At 35.2% G+C, this 26361-nt stretch overlaps 2 protein-coding genes across 3 annotated transcripts in view; both read left to right on the forward strand.

The window, feature by feature from the left end:
* LOC142341852 (heterogeneous nuclear ribonucleoprotein H-like) overlaps positions 1 to 26361 on the forward strand; it is a 567627-nt gene that overhangs the window by 426953 nt on the left and 114313 nt on the right. The window lies entirely within an intron of this gene.
* LOC142341843 (zinc transporter ZIP11-like) lies at positions 954 to 19698 on the forward strand. The gene is made up of 6 exons (XM_075393102.1): positions 954 to 969; positions 1041 to 1074; positions 1738 to 2040; positions 8334 to 8549; positions 8977 to 9315; positions 18835 to 19698. The coding sequence occupies exons 2-6, from the start codon at positions 1050 to 1052 to the stop codon at positions 19128 to 19130; spliced, it is 1179 nt and encodes a 392-aa protein (XP_075249217.1). The 5' UTR covers positions 954 to 969; positions 1041 to 1049; the 3' UTR covers positions 19131 to 19698.

Consider the following 26361-nt stretch of genomic DNA (forward strand, 5'->3'; position numbering starts at 1 on the left):
TGCACCCCGGCCATGGAATCGATCTCCGCTTGTCATTCGAGAGAAATTCATCCGACATTAGTCGGTTTATGTTTACATATATTAAAAATGCAAACTAGGCGACTATTTAAAAATGGTAAAAGATCGCCATAGTTGTAAAGCGCAGATTGCTGCAGAATGTTAACAATAGCATTGCTGTCAAGTGATCCATTACAGCTGTTGTTTTTATTTTTTTCATGATTCTTTTTAGTGCCCGATTATTGTTTGATACGAGTCCCGGGCTGCTCCCAACAATGGAAACGGCATTGTTCTTCATATGCCTTTGCTCGCTGCTCAAATTGAGTTTATTAGCTGTTGTTTAAACGCGCAACCTTGTTACAATGAGCAAAATTTTGGATTTGATTATATGAACAAAATCCTATTACAAAGCTCTATTGTGAGGCCATGATGTCATTAGCTCTACAAGGAAATGTTTGAAGTAAGTTCACGTTTCTTTAAATTGGACTGACTCATCTTTCAACAGCATCTTTTGAAATTACTGACAAATTTGCTCTTCAAAATCGTATTTTCGATACTCGGATCAATTCACCAGGTACTTTAATTTTTGATTTTTTCTGGGTTAAACGACCTTTTCTTAGTATCATTCGCGGATATGGGGTTCTGTTTATATTGGCAAAATTTAGTTACATAAATTTAATTATTCACACGTGAACAAATGCTAGGCCAAGTTTCGAAAGCGCATTAATTGCGCACGAAGGACGTTTGATCTAGTGCCTTTTTATGCACAATTTTGGTGGAAACATTTCTGACTTTTTGACTGATTTTTACGTCCTTGACTTCTGAGTTTTACGTGATCTGAATTCCTTTTTCATTTATAAATTTTAAACAGCTGAACTCAATTGGGGGCAGTTTACTTCTCTTCCCATACTCAAGTTGCACTCCGGCCATAGAATCGATCTGCGCTTGTCATTCCAGAGCAATTCGTCCGACGTTAGTGGGTTATATTTGCAATTATCTTGTGCTTTTGAAATCGATGTTGTATATATAGTGTTATGTTTCAGATTTAGAATATGTCTATAAATGCAATTCTTCAAGGTTAGATCTGTAGCTAATCAAAGCTCATCACATATCGCAAACTTGTGCAATATACGCCGCCCCTTGGCTTAAGAATAGAAAGAAAGGTTGACATTTAGTTCAAGTTCGAAGTATTCAAATAACCGATTCTATTAACTTTTTCCATAACTATTTATTGAAGATTAGAAAATCTTATTTGTGCCATTTATTTTAAAATCCCCCACGTTTTGTGAGGCTTCATTAGACCAATACGTACACGTTGCTACTTATTTATTAGTTAAACGAAAATAAAACTCTTCATTCTTGGGACCATCTGAAGACCACTTCATGTATTTGACCATTGATTGCTTTCTTCTCTCTGCTTTGTTGAACTGAACCAAGATTACAACTGCTAATATCGTTAATATTGAACGCAAACATTCAAAATTGCTACTCAAAATTTTACCACACAACTGGTCGACAATTCTCATCTTACGGCTGGCATTACACGATCAACTCTGCCATTGAGTTCATTAAAGACTGACTATAATTCAAATTGCAATGGTTATGCATGTACGCGATTCTCAGATTGTTTAATTTACAATTCTGATATCAATTTCATATCCAACTGCATCATCGACATCGCAATCAAGTTCAACCAAAGTCCCCTTCTTTATTACTGTCTCGGTTATTTGTCCATTCAAGATCAGAACCACTTCTGCGATACCCTCGAGCCATCCGGCATGTTCGACCAGAATCGCTCCAGTTTCCTCAATGCTCTCGCGGGTACTTTATTCACATGGGGAATGACTGCGGCGGGTGCTGCTCTTGTGTTCTGTTGTCGCAAGACGTACAGGAAGTTCTTGGATGCGAGTTTGGGTTTTGCGGCCGGGGTGATGGTTGCAGCCAGCTTTTGGAGTCTTATCAACCCTGCCATAGAGATGGCAGCTGAGTCCAAAACTTACGGAGAATTCGCATTCGTTCCAGTCGCTATCGGATTTGCAATAGGTTAGTTCAAGTTTTCTGATTTTCAAAATATCAATTATAATAATAATAAATTGTTTAGGGCTGGGTATAAATGCAGAAACGTCGCAAATATGTTCTCAAGCATTATTGTTATTATAAAACGAAAGACATCGAAATGGCATTTTTCGTTGTTAAGCATATTTTCATCAACATCTCCACCCGAAAGGTCATTATTAGGTCTAACTGACCTGTTTTCAAGTGTCCTTATATTTAAATTGAAATTAGCTAAACTAACTTTAGTTCTCAAAAATTACAGCCACACAACATTACATACAGAAGTCATGTGACATGAGGAATAAGCATTGTGAAATAATCGCCTGAACCCATCGAGTCACTACCTTTTCAATTACCTGCCCTCTAATAAATTGACTCACACGTTGTCAATTTTCAAAATGTTCAACTGAAATTGTTCTCGGATAAGCGAGGACTGTTTCAAAATTGAGTATTGATCACTTCAAACTCGGAGAAAAATTTGAAGTGATAAACCGAAATGAAGAACTCATTGAAATGATTAGCTTTGCAAAAATTAGCTCTGCACGAGCGCGTGTTATAGAAAACTGTCAACGGTACACAACGTCTGCTTTTTTGTCAAAAGCGCAAACGCTCTATTTGTCGAAAAGCTGTTGATATTCGTGAGCAGAGCCTGTTTATTCGTTCCTTAAAATAAGACAGCTCGGTTTCAAGACTGTGTTCAAAACACTGTTAATAATCGCCAATTCAAGTATATGAGCTATCCTGAATGAAGTGTAAGAAATTTTGAACTCTCAGCGAAAACTCGTGAAATTATTAATTGCTCTCAACCGAAGTTTGTAGCAGTTATATTAGTCACGTGGTCTTTTTATGCGATGTTTACTCTTTGCCCAACAACACCACCATTAGTTGACTACAAAGCTAAGCGATTCTTAAGATAACGTTTGCATATGTCACAATATAAATTGATATAAAGACTAACAAGTACTGATTGTTTCAAAAAAAGATCCACTATTTATAGCTGAAAGATGACTACATCTAATATTTTAAATGTACGTCGCACTCGAACGCAATGGTTAACAACCCTCCTATCTTCACATGTTTTAACGATCCTTAAACATGCAGCCTATACAACCATGCTTTGGTGCCTGATCTGTAAGTGTTTTTTGCTCATTAAGCATACGGCTTAGCAAAAACAAGCGAGACAGAAAGCCATCGACCAATTTTCGTATGTAGCCACTACGGATAGACAACAATAACAGGCGTCGGTAGTGCAAGGGATTCGAACTGTGGTTGTGAAGCGAGGGGCATGGGTTCGAGATCAAGTCGGTGCAAAGAATGGCCTCTGTTTTTTGTCTCATAAATGGTGAATCTTGTTTTTCATCCACTACTGTGTTTCATTCTTGCTCGCTTCTTTATTTCCCTTCTTATTTATTCTTCTATATCTAATATATTAAATGTAAGTCGCAATTGAACACAATGGTTAACAACGCTCCTATCTTCACATGTTTTAGCGATCCTTTAACATGCAGCCTACACGGCCATGCTTAAGTGACTGATCTGCAAATGTTTTTTTTGCTCATTAAGCACACAGCTTAAGAAAAATCAAGCGAGACTGAAAGCTATCGACCAATATTTTTCGTATGTAGCCAATTCAAGAGACAGCAGTAACAGGTGTCGGTAGCGCAAGGGATTAGACCTGTGGCTGTGAAGCGAGGGGCATGGGTTCGAGCCTGAATCGGTGCCAGAAATGGCATTTGTCTTTTGTGTCATAAATGGTGAATCTTGTTTTTCATCCACTACTGTGTTTCCTTCTTGCTCCCTTCTTTATTTCCCTTCTTATTGATTCTTCTATATCTTCTGAAATATTAAATGTAAGTCGCACTTGAACGCAATGGTTAACAACGCTCCTATCTTCACATGTTTTAGCGATCCTTTAACATGCAGCCTACACGGCCATGCTTAAGTGACTGATCTGCAAATGTTTTTTTTTGCTCATTAAGCACACAGCTTAAGAAATAAGCACACAGCTTAAGAAAAAACAAGCGAGACTCAAAGCTATCGACCAATATTTTTCGTATGTAGCCAATTCAAGCGACAGCAGTAACAGGTGTCGGTAGCGCAAGGGATTAGACCTGTGGCTGTGAAGCGAGGCGCATGGGTTCGAGCCTGAGTTGGTGCCAGAAATGGCCTCTGTTTTTTGTGTCATAAATGGTGAATCTCGTTTTTCATCCACTACTGTGTTTCCTTCTTGCTCCCTTCTTTATTTCCCTTCTTATTGATTCTTCTATATCATCTAATATATTATATGTAAGTCGCATTTGAACGCAATGGTTAGCAACGCTCCTATCTTCACGTGTTTTAGCGATCCTTAAACATGCAGCCTACACGACCATGCTTAAGTGCCTGATCTGTAAATGTTTTTATCGCTCATTAAGAATACGGCTTAGCAAAAACAAGCGAGACAAAAAGCCATCGACCAATATTCGTATGTAGCCACTACGGATAGACAATAGCAACAGGCGTCGGTAGCGCAATGGATTGGACCTGTGACTGTGAAGAGAGGGGCCTGGGTTCGATCCCGAGTGGTGGAGGAAAAGGATGCATCGTTTACTGGGATACAAAATTCGGGAGTTGGTTGTCGTTTTCTTCCCCTTCTTCATTTCTTTGTTTTTTGTTACTTATATCTTCTTTTCGTTCTTTCTTTATTCCTTTATCTTTTCTTTCTTTCTCCATTTATTTCTCTCCCTCTCATCTAATATTTTAAATGTAAGTCGCACTTGAACGCAATGTTCAGCAGCGCTCCTATGTTGACATGTTTTAACGATCCTTAAGAATGCAGCCCACACAATCATGCCTAAGAGCCTGCTCTGCAAATGTTTTTTTCGCTCATTAATTATACGGCTTAACAAAAACAAGCGAAACGAAGATATTGATAAAAATTTTGCTTATGTAGCCAGTACCGATTGACAACAGCAGCAGGCGTCTGTAGCGCAAGGGATTATACCTGTGGCTGTCCAGCGAGAGACATGGGTTCAAGCCCAAGTAGGGGCGGAAAAGGATGTATAATGTACTCGGAATTAAATTTGGGATTTGGTTGTCCTTTTCTTCCCTTCTGCGTTTCTGTTTTCTAAATTTATATATTCTTTTTGTTGTTTGTTTATTCCTTCATCTTTCATTCCTTTCTCCATTTTTTCTCTCCCCCTCATCTAATATATGGAATGTAAATTGCACTTGAGCGCAATGGTTAACAGCACTACTATCGTCAGATGTTTAACAACCCTTAAACATTCAGCATACACAACCAGCACGCTTAAGCGTCTAATCTGTAATTGTGTTTTGCTCATTAAGCAAACAATTTAGCAAAAAGAAGAGACAAAAAAGTCATTGTCGAAAACTTTGCGTATGTAGCCAGTTCAACAGACAACTGCAACGGGCATCAGTAGCGCAAGGGGATTAGACTATGGCTGTGAGGGTCATGGTTTCGAGCCCATGTAGGGGAGGAAAAGGATTTATAACTTACTGGGATAAAAAATGGTGAGTTGATTGTCTTTTTCTTCCCTTCTTCATTTCTTTGCTTTAATTTGTTACTTGTATCCTCTTTTTGTTCTTTCTTTATTCCTTCATCTTTTGTTTCTTTCTCCATTTCATTCTCTCCCTCTCATCTGTTATATTAAATGTAAGTCGCACTTGAACGCAACGGTTATCACCGCTCCAGCTTCTGTTTTTTAGCTCAAAAATGGTGAATCTTATTTTCGTTCTCGCTCCCTTCTTTATTTCCGTTCTTATTTATTCTTCTATATCTAATATATTAAATGTAAGTTGCACTTGAACGCTATGGTTAACAACGCTCCTATATTCACATGTTTTAACGATTCTTAAGCATGCAGCCTACATGATCATGCCTAAGTGCCTGATCTGCATTTTTTTTTGCTCATTAAGCATACGGCTTAGCAAAAACAAGCGAGACAAAAAGCCATCGACCAATATTTTTCGAATGTATCCAGTTCAATAGACAACAGAAACAGGCGTCGGTAGTGCAATGGATTAGGCCTGTGGCTGTAAAGAGAGGGGCATGGGTTCGATCCTGAGTCTTGGAGGAAAAGGATGCATCGTTTACTGGGATAAAAAATTGGTGAGTTGGTTGTCTTTTTCTTCCCCTGTTCATTTTGTTTTTTTTACTTATGTCTTCTTTTCATTCTTTCTTTATTCCTTTGTCTTTTCTTTCTTTCTCCTTTTCTTTCTCTCCCTCTCATCTAGTATATTAAATGTAAGTCGCACTTGATTGCAATGTTTAGCAGCGCTCCTATGTTCACATGTTTTAACGATCCTTAAGAATGCAGCCCGCGCAATCATGCCTAAGAGCCTGCTCTGCAAATGTTTTTTTTTCAAGCCCAAGTAGGGGAGGAAAAGGATGTATGATGTGCTCGGAAATAAATTTGGGATTTGGTTGTAGAAGCTCGTTTTATGCAAATTCATTGCGCACCTTAATCACAGCAAAGCCAAAATTGTCGCTTAACCAAAAGTTGCTGTTAAATAAGGTAATGGACGCCAAAAATACTCGTCGGTAGCCTAAGAGGTAAGAGCTGTAGCTGTTAAACGAGGGGCAAGGGTTCGAACCCGAGTTGCCACGTAAAATCCTATTTTCTTTTAAACCTGGTCGGATAGATTTTGTGATGCTTATGCGGGCTTGCTAGTTAACAGTTAAGTGATTCTTACTTGGTGTAATTTTTATTTGCTCTCAAAAAAGTTTGTAGCAGTTATTTTAGTCCTGTGGTCTTTTTGGATCTATTCTGTCTTGCCATTGCTGAGTGGCCTTATATCTTTTACGCCACCAGGCGCACGTGCTATTTTTTACATAATAACATGCTATATAACAACATATAATTTTTAACTGTTGGCGTAAAAGACCCCGGGGGGGGGGGCAGAATAGATCCGTCTTTTTTATGCGATTTTTCGCTTGATTGATTTTCGTTGACCCATTTGACTTTTCGTCCTCAAAAAAAGGGATAAACAGGTAGTGCTCGGAGGGCATTAAGTGACCGAGCAACTCTCTTGGAGTCTTACGCTTTACTATTCTCTAAGTATGCGATTCACCGAAACTGTTTTGAGACGATTTCAGGGTGTGAGAGGGCTGTTTTTAGTCTTAAAAGTTTGACCCCGCACTCACCCCCCCCCCCCCCCGCCGACACGGGCGTCTGCCTTGCTCCAACCTGGCGATTTGTACCCCCTTCACGTCCAGCGCTCCAACAGCCCCCCCTCCCCTCCCTCCTACATCGCTTGACATTGACATATGAGGCCACATTGTGCCTTTAAATTGATGTCCTGTACGGAATTTGCTGTCCGGGGCAACCAATAATCCACCACATTTCCAGCAAGCTTCCAGGTGGGTCATTTAAGCATAGCAATCGTTGAAAGATAAAGTTCTTGATATCAAGATTTTGGAGTACATTTAAGCTTTTCAAAATTTTAGAAATAATTTGAAATATGTTCCTCATTAATCGTTTTGATTGAAAAATGTTCAACGACTTGTGAGCAATTTATAGTGCGTAATCTATGCTAATTGTTTAGTGGTTTATTTCGAGTGTTCTATTGCAAACAATTCGGTGCTGAACCATTAGTTGGCTGTGTAGCTTATTTGGTGATTTCAAAAGCTCATACAAATGATTATCGTAAAACGATGGCATAACAATTGACAAAAATTTCATCCGAGGTATCTTTTTTTTATAATGGATTCCTTAATTATTAGCTTGGTAACATAAAAATGGGAAGCGGTGACGTAAAGCTTCAGCAACCCTAGACAATAATTGCCTACTTTCACTGATGTTGAATAATTGGTTCAGCATCAGTGAAATGATATCTGATCAGCAGAGTTCTGGAAACATGGTGCCTGAATTTTGCTGCCACTCCACATTTATGAACACGTTTGCTTAACATAATCTCCTAGGGTAGACTGAAAAGTGGGTGTATATAACCTCGTTGTCTCTCCCCTCCAATGCAATATGATTTTTTTTATTCTGTAATTTGTGCAGAGTTTTTTATTAGAGAAATTAATTCTTTCTATCAAAACGGTCATGAAAACTCAAATTCGACTCTGTAAAAAACCGGAATTTGGTTTTTGATTGTGTTCTGTCAATGAAAAATACGTCACCAGTGCATATCTTTTTTCTAGCATTGGGTTTGTGATGAACCGTTTTGTTAATATTGATAATCAGATTTTGTTTATTGAGCGATTTGTTAAAGCTACGAACAATTTTAAAAAACTATGCGAAAAGTTAGTATTTTAATGCTGTAAATGTTTTCAGGTGCTGCATTTGTGCTTGGTACAGACGTGCTAGTGGAGCAGATAGGCATGAACTCACAGAACCTATATGAGACTATATTCCAAACAGAGACTGGTGTTGACCCTTCAAATATAGCACTGGCTACCAGTCCTCATCAACCTACCTCAAGTGCAACTTCATCAGAGGAAGCAGTTGTTGACTTAAATGATAAACATGATGGATCTATAGCCTCTTCACGTAATAATAATTTCAGGATCTTTGCTGTTTGTCCAACTTATCTAAAAAGCTAGAAATTTGCTGGCGTGTTTGTCCCAACTTGATTGCAGCTGTTTAAATTATTTTTTTGCCTGAAAATATAAATATTTTCTCTGGAACGAAATATGAAGCAATTGTTGTAGTCGTGTTTCTTTTTCATGCAATTTTTTTTGCTAGACCGTTTTGACTTTTTCGGGTTTTGCGTGAAATAAATTGCTCTCAATTTGAATTTTATGCAACTGAACTCCAGTGGAAACATTTTACTTTTAAAAATCAAATGACAGAAATTGGCGCCTGTTTTAACTTTAAATCTTACTATTAACCTATAGCACTAATAACCTCACTAATAATCAAAAACTACATTAGCTGGCCATGTTTTAATTTTAAAAAAGACCATGTTTGGTTTTAGTTGCCTGTAAAAATAGCAGCAACACAGACACAGTTGATAAAAAGTCGCCTTCATCAAATGGAGCCCTAACTACCAAACCCATTGTCGTATTGGAAGAAGAGGAAAAGTCAACGGGGGACATGACAGGTTGTGACAAGACACTGCTCTGTTTCAACAAGTTCTACAGACAGAAGAGTTGGCATCGGATGCTGCTTCTGGTCATTGCCATAACTGTCCACAACATACCAGAGGGACTAGCAGTGGGGGTGGGATTTGGTGCTGTTGGCAAAAGCTCCTCTGCAACATTCAGTAGTGCCAAGTCACTTGCCATTGGAATTGGCATCCAAAATTTCCCTGAAGGTCAGTGCCTTTGATAGCCGTGATGCTTTCTATTGATGAGGTTAATGTAACTGTTACCGTCCCCTATTGTAAAAATGATCGCATTCATACTTTCAGTTGCATGCGTGAACAAATTAATGTTTTTGTTTTCGTTATTAGTGACACTGGATATTGGCTTTTGATGAGACTACCTATTACAATTATTATATACCGTGATAAATGTATGAAAATTAAATTTATAGATGGCCGAAATCTGTTCCAAGTTTTTCGCAGATACTAATAAAAATGAATGCTGTTCTCCCGTTCTTTCTCATGATAGCCACGAAGCAAGATTAGCTACTGTTTATTGCGTGGTGTTTGTCAAAATAGAAGCCAGAATTGGTTTTGTACGAATAATTAATAGCCGCACAGCGATAGCTGGGGCTATTATTGGCCTTCTCTTGGTTTTTTTTTATTTCGTCGTCATGATTTTTGTTACGACCATATGACGTCACAGTCACTTTTTGTTCATTCGTTCATGCAATTTCAACTGAATTGCATGTGTGACGTCATTTTTCGCTCTTAGTGGAGCGAGTTTTTTGTTCATTCGCGTGATTAAATTTTTGGTCACACTTGACTTACCTCACTCTCAAAAATGACTTCCTCACTTTGAAATTGACTTTTATTTACTTTAATTCAAAGAGATAAGGTCAAATGGGTGTGTGTCACTCTAAATGAAGGTTATTTGAGATCAGCTAATAGAGGCAGCTAATACAGATTTTTAATCAAAATATAACAGATCAGCCTTCAATGAAAAGACGAATTTTTTTGGTCTGTCTTTTTACTGTTTTTTTTAGACTACCGATCTACGAATCTATTGCGGCTATTTTCTGGCAATCTGCCAGCTATGTTTACAACTCGAATTACCTATCATAAAATTTGAATTTGTTTTGTCGCCTGACGGTCTTTTTATGTTTTACATTGTTTCCCTTCCCAAACCTTCGAAAGGCAATTTTGTTCATTTTTGATGCAGTTCTTTTAATGCACCTTTTCTGATTTTATGTGCGTGACTCTCATTTGTTATATTCTTCAGACTTTTCAGCTGAAATGAGTGATTAGTTTTTAATAGCCGCCCTCATCTTCTCAGCCGGCTATTATAGCGCTCCAATTTTTTTACAATTCAGAAAATTTGATTTGTATTGGGGCGCTGTCTTGTTTACGACTCGAAGAGGAGTATTGGAGAAGTCCTTTTTTTACGACTCGAAGAGGAGTATTGGAGAAGTCCTTTTTTTTAATCAATTTTATTGGAGTGATTTTTGAAGCGGGAAATGAAACGCGTGAAAAAATTTGGAGTGATTTTGGGGCTGAACAAAAGTGAAGAGCGGAGCGAAAAGAGAGTGGTTTTTGTTCATACCGCTGTTTTTGAGAGAGCGAAAAATTGATGGTGAAAAAATTTTCTCTAAGCGAGCGAATTTTTTGTTCACGTGCGGCATTTTAAAGCGGTTTTTTTCCAATTTTTTGGTTAAGAGGTTTGGTTATGATTTTCTTTTGTTTTTAGGCTGGTTTTGGTAGCGGTTTGCAGTTTTCTGGAAATTTATATGAATTTTATGCTAATTCGGATGTTTTTCATGTATTTTGCTGATATTTGGGCTATTTTTTGCGATTTTTTTTACTTTTGTTTTGTTTTACTGCCTCAAATGGGTATTGAAAAGATCCCTATTACTTGAGAAATTTTTAGTTAACAAATAGTTGCAGTTTTGTGGATATAAAGCAATTTTTTGTTGAGAAATATGACGAAAAATAGCGAAAATTGGAACTATTTTTCTTAATTTTTTTGCAATTTTTTCTTTTTTATCTGTTTTTTAGTTACATTTCTTAGCCTATTATGACTAGCCTATTGTTTTGCGTTCATCTGGATACCCTATTGGCTGAAAAGAATTTGTATTTGGGTTTTTGTGCTTGTGTATTCTTAAAAAAATTATTAACTTTTTCCAGTTTTTTAGTCAAAGTTGTTATTGTTTCTTATTTTTTCATGACCTGGCATCAAGTATTTTTAAAACTTCTCATGAGTGGTTTTAGTAGGTACTAGTTGTGTTGACGAAGTAATTTTGACAGAGATGGTTATTTCGGGTTCTCGATTGACGACAAATTTTGATAAGATTTTTCATCATATTCTAATAGGCTTGATTTTCTTAACTTTTGTTTTATGGTTTTGTTTCAAGATAATCCTAAATTAGTGGCACGTTTTGTCTGATGAGTAGTTTAATGGCATTTAAATGGATTGCCACTTTGAGTCGTTTCCGGAATTCTTCCGGCTATGTTCTTTTTAATCAATTTTATTGGAGTGATTTTTGAAGCGGGAAATGAAACGCGTGAAAAAATTTGGAGTGATTTTGGCGCTGAACAAAACTTAGAGCGGAGCGAAAAGAGAGTGGTTTTTGTTCATACCGCTGTTTTTGAGAGAGCGAGAAACTGATGTGTGAAAAAATTTCTCCAAGCGAGCGAAATTTTTTTGCAAATTTTGCTGGTTGTGAGGTTTGATTATGATATTGTATTAGTTTCTGGCTTTTGTTGGGATTGAAGGTTTCAAGTAGTTAATTGGATTTTTAATGCTAATTTGGAGGTTTTTGATCAGTTTTGCTGATTTTTAACGCAAAATTTTTTGCTGATTTTTTTATGACTTGCTCATTGTTGTGCGAGCTTTTCATTGCTCTAATTGCAAAGGAACGTTATTGGGCGTTATGTTTCTTGTACTATTAAAAAAACTAATTAAGTTTTTTTAATTTTTTTTTTCAATTTGTTTTTGAATGCCTTTTCTGTTTTTCCTTAATTTTTTTTATGGTATTTGTGGAGGTTTAGGGTTCACAATAGTTATTTTAGTTGGCAATTTTCTGCTTCGAGCCGTTTCCGGAAGTCTTCCGGATATGTTTTTTTTTAAATCTTCACACATTTTGATGATTTTTTAAGTCAAATTGGAGTAGTGATTTTGGTCACGCCGAAACAGGAAGTGGAGCGAAAAAGCGAGTGGTTTTGCGGCGTGAAATTCGATTGCTCTAGTAGAGCAATAGAATTTACTTTAAATTTCTATTATTTTAAAGTAGAGTGAGAAAACGGTATTTGAACAAAAATTCGCTTTCTCGCTAGTGGTTCTTTGTTCACATGCGGCATTTTCACTTTGATTTTTACAGTTTTTTGCGATTTTTTTGGATGGGATTTTTTTTCTAAATGGTTTTCCCAATCCATTCATAGTCCGTTCTTGGTCTAGTTTTCTGTTTAGTTAATGAAAATTCTTTGAATTGTACGTCAGGACTTGTCCTGCTATGTTTTTTTACTTCGTCGAACAAAAAAAATGTTTCGCTTTACCTCATTTTCCCGCTTTTTCAACATTTTGCGTGAAATCTTTTTGACTTCTCTAGGCTAGTTTCTCTCTTCTCTCATTCTGCTAAAAGTGATTTTGAACATCAGTTGCTCAGCAAAACAATTCAAAATGAACAGAGTCAGTATAAAAATTGAAGTCAGAAATAGAAACGGGATAAACCCATAAATCCCAATTTTAGATGCCCGCTATTTGAACATTGTTCCTATAAGTATTAGTTACCTCTCTAATGCTTATTGGGATTGATAGTAGCCCCTGTAGCCTCTATAAGAAACAGAAGTATGTTCAACTACGAAATGCCATCAAAATAAATCGGACTTAAAAAATTTTGTACAAAAATCTTTTCTTTTCAATATCTATTCTTTCAATCCCAATCATGCTTATTGGAATCAACGGAGGCTATTTCCGGTAATCTGCTGGGTATATTTTAAAATTAAATGACATTTAACACTAAATGAGTGTTAAAACTATTATTAAGACCATTTGAGGTAAATATCAAGGCCAAATATAGGGTTTCTTAATAATGAAAGATTATAATTACAATTTGCAAGTGTATTGAAGTATGCAATTCATATTTTTTCGTAACTAGAATTTTCAAATATTTATAGGTTGCATCGTTGACTTCAACTGAGCTCCTTATTTGTCTTATTAATAACCTCAAAGTGAAGCGTGATTTTTTTTCAAAGTACCTTTAGAGTGAAGTGAGAAGTTGGTTTTTGAACAAATTTTTCGGTTTTTGAAAGCGAATTATTTTTACGTGTGGCATTTGAACTTCCGTTTTCAAGTTTTCTTCTCTTACTATTAAAAAGATACGTATAAGTTCTACTTGCGTCTATTTGCAGTTGCTTGAATTCATCAGCGGAAGTTAATAATTCTTATGACTTTGACACTATTTTATTGTCTTAAAATAATAGTGAATATTTGATTATTGCACACTTTTTAATATTTCTGTTGTCCTATCATTTAATATCCTTATTGACCTGTCTCATTGGTGGCTGATGAGGTATAAATGTACCTATTTAATTGTTTGAGTTTATGGCTGGTGGTTTTCATAACACTATTTGTTCTCATTATCGAATTTTTGAAGTTTTGGGAGCATTCGCTGAACCTCTAGATGTGTTATCATTTACTATCACTCAGGATGGGTCTCCTAGGTTGCTAATAAAGTTTATTTCAATTGTTTTTTTTGTTTCAGTTGAAAACTAATGCTTTCTATGACTTCGACACTAATTATTTTCAGGAAATATTTTTTAATTTTTAGTTTTTGTTCACATTTGTCTTTTCTTTTAGTCTCATTGATGAAGGGTCCCGTCTGTTGCTAGGAATGCTGAAGTTAATCAAATTAATCGTTTCGCTTCATGGCTTTAGCTTTTTGAACGCTGTTAGTTTCAAGAAAATTTGAATAAACTTTTCAGTTTTGCTAGTATTTGTTTTACTTATGCTGTCTTACTAATATCATTAATGAGAGATCTCATCGGCTTTTATTGTAGATTAATTTAATTGAAATAGTTTTTCAGTCCGTAATTGTTGCCTCCCTTGCTCTTTATATTATTTGTAAAAGAGTTATTGATCTTTTCATTTTGCGAATTTTGAACGAATATTTGCCTTATTATTTAGGCTCAATATGACAGGTATTATCGGTTGCTAATGAGGAAAACTTTGACCTAATTATTCGCTTGAGTTCTTAACAATCGCTGTTTTCATTTTGGCATTTTTTTTTGAAAAAAAATGAAGTTTATTAGTTTTGCGTTTGTTATCAAATGTAACAATTCTTATTTAGAACTGCTAGAAGGTTCTTGTGACTTCCTGAGTTTTGTAATATGTTGTGATTAAGGATATTGGCATGTAGTTTTGAGGTTCTCTTCTCTTGAGGCCACCAACAGATTCTGATTATTGTCAATTTCTTTTTTGCGCCTTTTTTGATTTCTATCATTGATTCCGACATGTTGTTTTTTGTACTCATAAACTTTTTAAAAGCAAGATCAAACTAAGATAGAAAAAAAAACATTTGAAAAAATCTAAAAACAACTGTAAATTTTTTTCAAGATTTAGTGTTTTGTGAATCAATAACAGTAGCAAAACTTCGACTCTACGCATTCTTGTACTCATTCTTTAGAATGAGTACAAAAAAACAACATGTGGAAATCAATGATAGAAATTAAAAAAGAAGCAAAAAGAAATTGACAATCTGATTATTGTCAATTTCTTTTTGCCTCTTTTTTGATTTCTATCATTGATTTCCACATGTTGTTTTTTGTACTCAATCTAACGAATGAGTACAAGAATGCGTAGAGTCGAAGTTTTGCTACTGTTATTGATTCACAAAACACTAAATCTTGAAAAAAAAATTACAGTTGTTTTTAGATTTTTTCAAATGTTTTTTTTTCTATCTTAGTGTGATCTTGCTTTTAAAAAGTTTATTGTCGGGTCTTTAGTTAATTCAATTCTTTTGATTGTAATTCAGGACCTGTCCTGCTATGTTTTTTTTATTTATTCAAGATTTTTGTTACGATCATATGACGTCACAATCAATTCAAATCTGCTTTTTGTTCATTCCTTCATTCAATTTCAACTGAATTGAGTTTGTGACGTTGTTTTCCACTCTAAGTTTGCGTGAATAAGTGTTTGTCACACGTAACATACCTCACTCTCAAAATCGTTTTCCTAACTCTGAAATTGGCTTTTTTAACTTTATTTCTAAAGGATAAGGCCAATTGATCATGTCACTCTAATTGAAGTTTATTTGAGAGCAGCCAATAGAAGCAGCAATAAGTTATTCAGATTCTTAGTAAAAATCTGACATTAGCATTTAATAAAATTTTTTTATTGGGTCTGTTTCTCTTCGAGACTGCAGACTTAAAAAGTTTTTGCGGCTATTTGATGGCAATATGCCAGCTATGTGCTATATTATATGGCACGCAGGTCTGTTTTCCGTCTTTTTCGGCTAACTTCTGGCTATATTTGATTGGTTTGTTCCGTTTGCCTCTTCTTTTGTCCTACCTCATATATTTTACGGCCTTTGAAATATCCTTTCCTCTTATGTACGTTTAAACCGTTAAATTGAATTTCTATCGATTTTCTTGGCATATTGGTATATTGATTTTCTTTTTCTACCTTGGCTATAAAGATTCACTTTGATTCGGATCGTAAAGTTGTCAGTTTTTTACGACTGAAATATATAAGTGTAGAAATTGCCTTTTTAATTGCTCTCCTACAAAGTGCTGTGGTCTTTTGTATGCCATCTTTTGCGTGACAGATTTTTCGTCTCACCCATTTGACTTTTCGGCCTCAAAAACGGGATAAACAGTTAGCACTGAGATGACATTTATTTTTCTTAGAGCGTTACGCCTTACAAGTCTCTAAGTATGCGATTCACTGAAACTTTTGAGTGCACAATTTCATGGTTGTGTACTCACTTTTGAGTACACAATTTCATGGTGTGAAGGGTGGTTCCTAATCTTAGAAGATTGACCACCTACTCAGTCACCCCTAACCCGTTTGTCTGGGTTAGTAATTCCGTTCTCAGATATGTCTTGTGATCCTCCGATTGGAAGTCTATTTGAGAGCAAGGCCTTTCTTTAATTGTAGGTATTTGCATTCAAGATCATCGAATTTTTTAATCAGATGCAAAAACTTCTAGTAAGTGATTTTTACTAGTAAATTCAAATATCTTCAATTGTCCCAAATCGACCCTGGTTACATAACAAAAGTTTCTATTACTGAAGAAAGGTTTGTTGAGCCAATGCAGATTTAATATTCTAAAAACTGCTGATCCTCTGCAAAGTTCTTTTTAAAATTTATTCCTTAATGTGATGTGTGTCAAGGTTAATTTTTCATCTATTCATCACTTATTATAGCTGCGAAGCTTTAAGCTGAGCGGAGCTGTATTGCGATGCTCTAGGATTTTTTACGACTTGAAAAGGAGTATTGGTTTTCTTAAGGTTTTTTATTACTGGAAGTACTATTCGTTCAGATGGCGGTTTGACCCAAAAGCGAAAGAGAGTAAAATCGCCGTGTGAACTAATTTTTTCTGAGCGAGAGAAGTTTTTCGACCATGCGCTGTGATCAGCGGATGACTTTTCGACATGATAAGTGTTTTTTGACAGAATGACGCATATAGACAACCATTTTTAGCCGTTTTTTGTCCAATTGGCCAAGTTTTTTTGCTCAGATTTTTTTGTAGAGGTGGTTTTAAATAGAATTGTTTTTGAGAGTCATATAATGCTAAATGAGCACAACTTTCCTAATTTTTTAAATTCATTTTTGGTTTTTCAATTTAGTTTCTTCTTTTCTGGATCTTAAAGCGGATTGTTTTTTCAAAATTTTGTGCATATGGTATTTTTTTTAAAATATTTAATGCATTGAATGCCTTTTTATAACGTGAGGTAATTTTTATAGAATTGTAGACTTGATTGCCCGATTTTGTCAGGTTTTGTTCAATTTTTCTCATTTTGTTTGTTTTTCGATTTGATTACTAGAAAGTCTTTTTGTGCAGTGTCAGGGAGCCTAATTTTATTGTTCTAATATTTGAAAGATTCTGTGGCGTTCAGTATCTAAAATTCTGTGCATTTTTTTCATGGGTGCAATTTTGAAAAGTTTTTTGACAATTTTTTCCCAATAATTGCTGATTCCCATCTTTGAACTCTGTTTCTACAATTTGACCTCTACAGGAGAATAGCTATGTAATTTCATGTTGTATAAGGAAATGTAATTGTTTTTCCACTTCATTTTTTTTACATTCTGATTTTTGACTTTCAAAAATCAAGAACTAGTCTTTGTTTCTTTATTTTTCATGTTTTTGTCCCTTTTCTCAGCATTTTAGCATGTATCAGTCTTTCATTTCCCTGAGAGCTGTAGTACTAATGAGCTCTGTTTTTATCAGTTTAAAAAAATTAATCAGATTTTAATCTTTTTATTAGGGTTTTTGTTTTGCAATTGATTTCATTTGACATAATGCGGCACTGAGAATTTGCTTGAAATGCTATACAAACATTTTGACGGATAATTACTTTCTACGAATTTTATTGGTGTCTTGGCTAAGCGATGTTAAAAAGGATTTTGCCTTTGAATTTTATTCTATATCTTTTTTCTTTTTATTGATTAATTTGAAGGTTTTCAACTATTTTGCTGAATTTTAGTCCTTGCGATTTTTAGTTCATTGTGTCTATTTATTGAATTTATTGGTAATTGAAAAAAAAGCCTCATGCTCGTAGGCTCTCTTTAATACGAAGGATGCCAATTTCTTTTGCTACAAAGTTTCTTGCTACAAAGTTATCCCTTTCAATGCAATTTGATAAAAAATTTATACACAATTTCTTTCTCAATTTTCTGTTCTGAAAGAGATGACTGTGAGCTCATTAAGGCTTTACTGATATTTTGTTGTTGGTTAACCTGTTTTCATTGCATGGTTTTCATTTGTATTTTTACTTGTACTACATGAAAAATAAATTGAATTTCCCTAACTTTTCATTTTATTTTTTTCTGACAAATTTTCTTTTGTTCCTTATTTTAAGAGTATTGGTTTTTCTGCATTGATGCGTTCTGCAAGGAGATATTAACTTTTTGAAAAGGCAGTTTTTTTGGAGGGATACGGCTTCGAGTCGTTTCCGGAGTTCTTCCGGCTATGTTCTTTTGTTTCGTCGTCTGACGCTCTTTTTTCATTTTACATTTATTCACACAGCAAAGCTGAAAAGGTCAAATTTTCTGAAATACTTCTTCCACTCACTAACGGCATTTGCGCGCGTGACGTCATTTCTCACTCTCTCTAGCAAAAGTTTTTTGCGTGAGAAGATTTTGATCATATGTGACTTACCTCACCCAATAAAATTACTCTTGCACTTTAAAATTTAAGCTTATTTTGAATTAGTATAAGGTCAGTGGTACTCATGTGTGTAATAAATTACATTTTCGCAACTAATCCGTCAATCTGGCGGCTATGTTTTATGAATTTGTGAGTCAAGCCGTTGACGATTTTTTGCCTTATGAGACATTTGAATTGCAATAACCGCGTGGTTAAAGTAACATGCTGGAAATCATCAATCACTTATATTTCACTACGGTTCAATTTTTTGTTTTCTAGAAAAACAAAGTGTTTGAATACTGAACTTTTGTCTATTGCAACTCTTTATCTATTGTTTATCTCTAGTTTGTATGAACTTGTTATTGAAGCTGTTGCTGTGACTTAGGTCTTGCCGTGAGTCTCCCTCTGCGTGGTCTTGGCATGCCAGCTTGGAAAGCGTTCATGTGGGGCCAGTTCAGTGGAATGGTGGAGCCCGTGTTCGGTATGCTGGGTGCGTGGGCTGTGTCAGTGGCGGAGCCAGTGCTGCCCTATGCCTTGGCATTCGCAGCTGGTGCTATGATCTGGGTAGTGATGGACGACATTATGCCAGAGGCACATTCAAGTGGCAATGGAAAGATAGCGTCTATTGGATCAATTGTGGGGTTCATTGTCATGATGTCATTAGATGTTGCTTTGGGATAATAAGTTGCTATGAAGTGATCCGGTTGAACTATTTCCTCCCCCATGAACAAATTTAAGCCCGTTTAGATCAACTGATAAACAAAAAACCAACAATTTGAGCAATTACATGAACTTTCAAACCGCAATTTACGGGAGGTTAAACCGCTATTTAGGGAGTTCAATTTTAACTGAATTTTCTTAACGAGTGGGGAAATTATATAGTATATAAGAACAGTTAGGGGTGCAAAAATATTCGTTTTTTCACATAGGCTGCTAAAAACAAAATTATTGTTAACTGGGGAAAAAGAAACAGTTCATTTCCTCAAAATAAAATGGAATTTGCAGAATGGTAACCGCATTTCTGGAACCAACCATTGTAAAATACCCTTCGTGGAATCAAGCAGCTTCACACCTGTTTTCACTATAAAACTGATTGTATTTAAGACGGGGGCCTTGACACGTGCTGTGTAAAATCTTTTTATCTTTATTGTATTTTGTCCTCTTGTAAATATATATAGTTACAAATTTATATTGCTGTGGTTTTTTGGTTTTCATTTTGACCTCAGGTAATTTAAAACCTCTCATCACAGACTTTTTAAACCAGCATTGAAATCGTACAGGAGCTGAGAGAACCGTTGAGTGGAGCTGGAACTGAAGTTATCGAGTGCAGAAAAATGATAGTGTGTCCACCTTTTATCTGAAATCAAAAGTTGATCCGACTTTTAATAAGCAGCTGGGCTGGTAATCTTGAATAGTAAAAAAGTCAATGCGTGATGAAATTATAATTTTTATCCCACTTAATAGACACCATTTTTATTTGCCCTCAAAATAATTTTAGACCCCAATATTTCATTCGATAAAAGCAACACTAAATTTGAGCTGGCGCACTTGATGATGGGTCCATGAATGCACGTTTCCTACGTTATGACAACTAGTCACACTTGTTCAAAAGCTGGTATACATTAATCAAATTGCCCAGCATAAACGTCTTGGAAGAAATCTTAGGGAGCATTGGAGAGATATTCTTGACTTCGAATGACCAATTGTTAAGCTAATGCCTCCGGAAAAACTAAAAAAGTTAAACCTAAACCTAAAGTAGGAAGCAGTTACTAACTGAAAAGAATATTTAATTACTCTCAAAGGAACTGTATAAAATTTTAGATTAGTCCTTTTATGCGAATTTCCGCGCGACCAAATTTATCCTGACCATTGGACTTTGTTCTCCAAAAAGGGGCATTAAGTTCTCTTAGAGCTCTACGATTAATTTGTCTCTAAGTATGCAATTCACCGAAACTGTTTAAGAGACTTAAGTTCATGGTGGTAATGGCGGTTCCTGGAGTTTGGGGGTTCCCCCTCGCACTTTGCCCGGCGTTAGTAGGTTATGTTCAAACTCTAAAAGGCATACTGCATCTAAGCGGAATGGGACTGCTAAACACATTGCTTAATAAATCCTGTTTTGAGTCACAAGAGCTTTTTTCGTTTTGTGTCACTTTTTTCGAAAGAGGCCAGCCTGACTAAACAATAGCTCACTGTTTATGATCCTTTCCTGTTGATTGAGTGCAACAATGAGTTCCGCTTTTTCACCACTATTAGCTTCAGCACTTATCAAATTACCCCGATTATTTCACTCCATTTCTCTCCGATTTCAATTCCTTTGTATTATTACCATTAACATTCAACTATTCGTCCGGTGCTGAATGATTTTGCTATACAGTTAGAGCCATTTGATGCTTGAGAATCGCCAACTTCACAGGTTTTTGTGATGAGTATAAAGATGATAATAACTAGCTAGCATGTCACGCTCAGAAACTAATGGTATGAAATTGCTGTTTGCTGTGAAGCTTTTCCTGCTTAGACTTTCTTAGGTTTATTTACAGCACCGTTTCCATTTTTTTTTATTGTTCCAACATTTTCAATGAAAATGTAAGGAACTATATTGCAGACTTTTTCTCCAGCCAAAATCAAAATCTTGGTACCATTAGAAAGATTTTCATGTGTAGAATTCAAACCTGCAAGAAAAATTTGCACCCTTTCCCGCATACACACCAACCACAACCACCACGAAACCAGCAATTGTTTTTTTTCGCTTTTTAGAAAATGAAAGCTGCTTTACTTCCGGTCGCGTCACAGTTCATGTAGATCCTGTTATTTTGTGGAGATTTTGAGGTATTGTCTTTTTGAAGTCTATCTATTGGTGATTTACTAGTATAATAGGAAAGTTGTGAACTTGACATTTCTATAATTTTTCATCAATTTGTTTTTCGGCTTAATGCATCTAATTAACTTCTACTAACCTTAGAGATGTGACATTAGTTTGATTTCAGAGACACAATTGAGTTTTTTTGCCTTATATTTTTAGTTATCCGATGTTTGTCTCTTATTTGACAAGCCAAGTTGTTGTAAGCGTTTACTCTGGATTCTCTATCAGCTGCCAGCAAGAAACAGTTTTTTTCATGAAAATTGTGTAACAATTGAACTTAAGTCCGTGAAAGGCTCAAAAATATTTTATCTATCAAAAAAACTGTTTTCTGTAGCTTCGCAAGACTAACATTTTATTGTTATTATTTTAACTTCTCTTAACTTTTTGTTTCCTCTCTGTCTTGCTCTCTTTTTCTCTCTTACGTTCCTGTTGTCTGACAATTGTTGGAATAGTTTGATCTGGAGTTGTTTCATCGCGTTGTCTGGGAAGTTTTTTTGTTGAAGATATGTATGCGTCATGAAAATAATGTTTTGAACTTTTTGGTATTTTTTTGGCGTTGTTGTTTTTAGCTCTCCGTGACTCAAGGCAGTGTTTTTTACTCTGATAAAGGTAATGAAAATGAATATTTTCAATCCTGAGAAAACGATCATATTTGTCTTTTTCTGTTTATGCTGCTCGGAATTTTATGTAATAGGGCATTCGTTTTTTTGCACTGTATTCCAGGTACTTAGGAGCTACCTTTTGCTGAGTTTGTTGACTGATTTTTTTGATGACTTTGTTTTTTCGAGACGGTATCAGAGGAAAAAGTTCGACGACTTTAGTGCCGAGAATAGTTTTAGTAGTCAGTAGGCACTAAATCTGCTGTGTACAACAGGATGGTATAATAATGTCTCGGCGTTCTTTTTCTTAAATTTTGTTTTTTTTTCTTTGAGTTTTATTTTGTTTTCATCTTTGAGTTTTGTGACAAATTAACTTACCTATGACATTCTGCCACTGTTCATAAAAAATTTGTGCGTTCATAAATTTGACTCAAAGGTTCGGCTATTTTTAATGAAAATTTGAAAAAAATAGCGCTGTTTTTATCAGTTTTTTCTTTAATAATTAATTGCTCTCCAAAAAAAGTTGGTCGCAATTGTATTAGGACTGTGGTTTTTTAAAACAATTTTTTGCTTTGCCGATTTTTCAGCTGACCCATTTGACTTTTCGTCTTCAAAACGGAATTAACAGGTAGCGTTCGGAGGGCATTAAGTTCTCTTTGAGTCATGCCTAAACAGTCTCTTAAGAATGCAACTCAACCAAAACTGTTTTGAGAAGACAATTTCATAGTATGAAGTGCGGCCCTCAATCTTGAAAGTTTGAAGTTTGATTGTCTTGATAACCTTACCATGCCGAAAAAGGGACGAATTGACAAAAAACTGAAAAGAAAACGTATCGAAATTTAAATCATATGCCACACTTACACCCAATGTGATCAAAGTTATTCTTCAAAGGAAATCAAAAATTTTTAAATGTACGCTGAATTGATCATTTATTAGAAATAGTTCAAATATCAAGCATTGAGAACCACTCAAGCTCCAATACTTTCAGATGAAAATTATTATCAAGAAAAAGTGCACTAAATTTAGCCGGGGTGAAGAAAAGGCCCACAGAACTCAATCAAGATTCCGATTGCACCATTGCTTTTAAGCCATCTTTACAAACTACATTCTTTTATTGATCTTAAGTTCTTTCCTGGCTACAACTTTTGCAGCAATGGCTTCATTCTTTTCTGTTTTTATCGTGCTGCGCACAGACTCGCGCGAGCCGTCTTGTTTTTCTAAAAAATAGTCGCTACAAAAAATTACCACTAAATTGCTGTTTGTTCCCGGACTGTGCTGAACCACTTAACCTTCATTTTCAAAATTATCAAAAAACTCAATGATGAGCCGGCAACAGCGATGTATGCGAGAGCCACGGCATGTACAGACTGGGAAATTTTCGAATAGATATTGCTCACATGCAGACAGACGTGAAGTTACAAATCGCATCGATCGTTGACAGATAGCAAACGCTGAATATGAAAATGCTTTCGTGGGTTTGTTATTTGATATCAAAAGTAGTAATTAAGTCTATGTTAGTGTCGCAATTATTGTTTCTATGTCCACTGTCAGCAAACTATTTGAGATATTTTTTGAGAGATTTATCTATCTCTTGGAAAATTGCAATCGACTTCAAAAGCACAATTGGGAAGATGGACAGAAAGAGATTTAAAGTTAACTTATCGCCTAAAAGGTGAATAATGAATTGACAATTAACTTGGTTACCACGACTAGTTTTTAAACAACAGATCAACGATCTAATGAATCATTTTTCATCAGTCCATTTCATTTTTCCACACATAAACGTATGTTTCTATTCTCCCCACTTTGGTCAGCTAAGAATAAACACTTGAGATTGAAAATGGCAATTATATCTAATTACACGCGGTTGAAAAATCCGAGCAGGCAAGGCTCTTAAAGTTGTTGAAGACATACCACCTAATACGATCTAAAAGAAAACCTGAAAAACGTTAGCTCTTGTCGAGGTCGAGAGTTTGAGCCTTCGATAATTGAAGTTATGCGTCGACACCTTACAATGAACACTTCAAGCTTAGCTTATTCAACTTTCTTCATCTTTTCTCACAATCGTTATTAACAAATTAGCCGAAGTTAAATGACATGGATTCTCTCCGAAATTGCTTGAAATTTGAGACAAGAAATAATTAACTTTTGAACAAAGTTGTAAATCACGTTTCTTTAATTTTGAAAATTTTAATTTTATTTTTAGGAAACTGGAATTAATGATTTACGGGTTTCTACCTTTTTTATTTTTGATTATGCGTTTTGATAAGCGGGTTTTTTTGAAGTATTTGCTGAGCAATTGTTGCTTAAAAACAAGAAAGTAAAGACGGCAACCAGCTAAGAAAAATCAAAATAAAATGTCGAAAAAGCGGCAAAATTGGTTAAAGCGAATCAATATAGGATCTTTTTCGTTTGTGAAATGGCATCGTTTGGGAAATGGCTCTTAGAGCAGCTAACAAATATGTCAGTGCATTAGAGGGCCAATAAAATCTGCCATTAGTGAGAATAAGCAACACAAACAATTAGAAAACAGGCAAAATGGAAAAACTTTTAGTTATTTTTTGAAACTAAATAATATCAAGTCGTCAAAACAGTTGGATTGGAATTTAGTTCAGTAAAATCAACTACTTGCTTAATTTGCGACCCAATGAGAACTGACAATTTTGTCACAGAACAGCAAGCGCAATTACAAAAACCAAAAAGCTGAAAAATTCACCATATTTGATTACGACGCCAGGATACATGTCGTTAATGATTCGAAGTGACAGAACAGCAAAAGAAGTAAAAATCCGACAGAACCCAAAGAAGAGCTCACATTTTTTCTAAAAACAGGTCTCGTATAGAGATTTTGAAACACTAACATATGACTGAAAGCTATCAAATAGGTTAAAATATGACTCATTAGAGAACCAATGCTATAAGATCTGCTGTTAGTAATACTGAAGTGCAAGATTTGAAAATGCCCTGATTTTTTTTGAAACATGTGACATAGTTGATAAAATTTATTAATTTTGAACTTCAATCGTTGAATAAACCACAAAAGTGATTTGTTAGAAACCCAACGGGACCTGTGATGGATTAGCCTAAGTGACAGACAAAAAAAGAACCGTAAATTTGGGCAAAATCTAAAAATTCGTTCCTTTTTTGATAAGGCGTTAAAGTTGTTACAAGCGTTGGATTTGGTTATTAATCATTAGGCATACTCAAAAATGGTTCAGTAAAAAAGTTTTCTGTTTTATATTGCTCATGTTTTCTGTTAAAGAGATCTGAAGGTTGGTTAAACCCTTATGTTTGAGTTTATATCATTGATTAAATTTCAATAATCCTCGTCAACCAGAGAGGACTTTCTTTAATGAGTCCAACTGACACACCTTTGAAAAGAACTATACTATAACAACGGATGAAATTCAAAAAGCAGTCAAAGTTTTGTAAATTTGATTCTGTTAAAATTGTTAAATCCGTTAGATATGCATAAAGCAATTGAATAAATTGAAACCGGAGTCATTAGACAACCAATGAGACCTTTCAATAGGGAGACTGAAAAAGAGAACATCAAGAACGAGAAAATTACAAAAATTAGTGATCATTTTTGAAACAATGCAGTCAGTTCATTAAAACCACTTCAATTTAAATTACTAAGTAAACTCAAATCTGCTTCATTATGTTGCCCCTTTTACCTCTCTATTTTTTGCTAACTGATAAAACAAGAAAAAAAGGCAAGTTGTGTCTTTGTTCTACAATCCATTAGTTGATTTTTTTAGGTGTTTGAGCAATTGCAGCCATGCATTATTGGAACAAAAGTTTTACAATTTAATTCATTCGGACAGAAATTAAGAGAAAAACCATGAAAAATTTAATTTCCTACACTTGAAAAACAACGTTTCAAAACGGAAATTTTGCTCACCTGCCATTTATAGCTCCAAAAGTACTCGTTTCTTGTTGATTTCACTACTCCAATGTAATTTCAATCATTACCCCAATTTGAATTCTCATCGACAACAAACAGTCGAAAATGTATTAACTGCGTGTCAAATTCCGCGAATTGTAGAAAGTCCCGCAACATAGCCTGCTGGAAGATGAGTTCAACTATTAAACACTGTAAGTATTTCGAAAATTATCAGCGCGAAAAATTCTGTAAATGCTTACTAATATAATCTCCACCTTCAACCCCCCCCCCCCCCCCCCCCAAAAAGTATCATCGATATCAGTACGAAAAAATTTGGTAATCTAAAATATCAAATTTGCTAATGAAAATAACAATGTTATATGGCTGAAATCTGCGTGCGTTTCAAGAGATTTCACATTGTACGGGATGTGCATAAAATTTGCCTATTTGATCTAGACAAAAAGACCAAGTATCGCATAAATAATCCTCCATTTCTAAAAAATGTTGGAACAACAAACTAGTTGAAAATTTTAATTGCTGGTGTCTTTAATCGACGAAGAAAAAGTT

This window comes from Convolutriloba macropyga, chromosome 6, assembly GCF_964194025.1.
Source record: "Convolutriloba macropyga chromosome 6, txConMacr16.3, whole genome shotgun sequence".
Lineage (NCBI taxonomy): Eukaryota > Metazoa > Xenacoelomorpha > Acoela > Convolutidae > Convolutriloba > Convolutriloba macropyga.

What these genes read in the sequence shown, in the direction of transcription:
- LOC142341843 (XM_075393102.1), top strand. Translation starts at nt 1,050, where the DNA reads ATGTCTATAAATGCAATTCTTCAAG. An exon ending in TATAAATGCAATTCTTCAAG is followed by an intron (nt 1,075 to 1,737) that starts GTTAGATCTGTA and finishes TGTCCATTCAAG; the next exon opens with ATCAGAACCACTTCTGCGAT. An exon ending in CGCTATCGGATTTGCAATAG is followed by an intron (nt 2,041 to 8,333) that starts GTTAGTTCAAGT and finishes AAATGTTTTCAG; the next exon opens with GTGCTGCATTTGTGCTTGGT.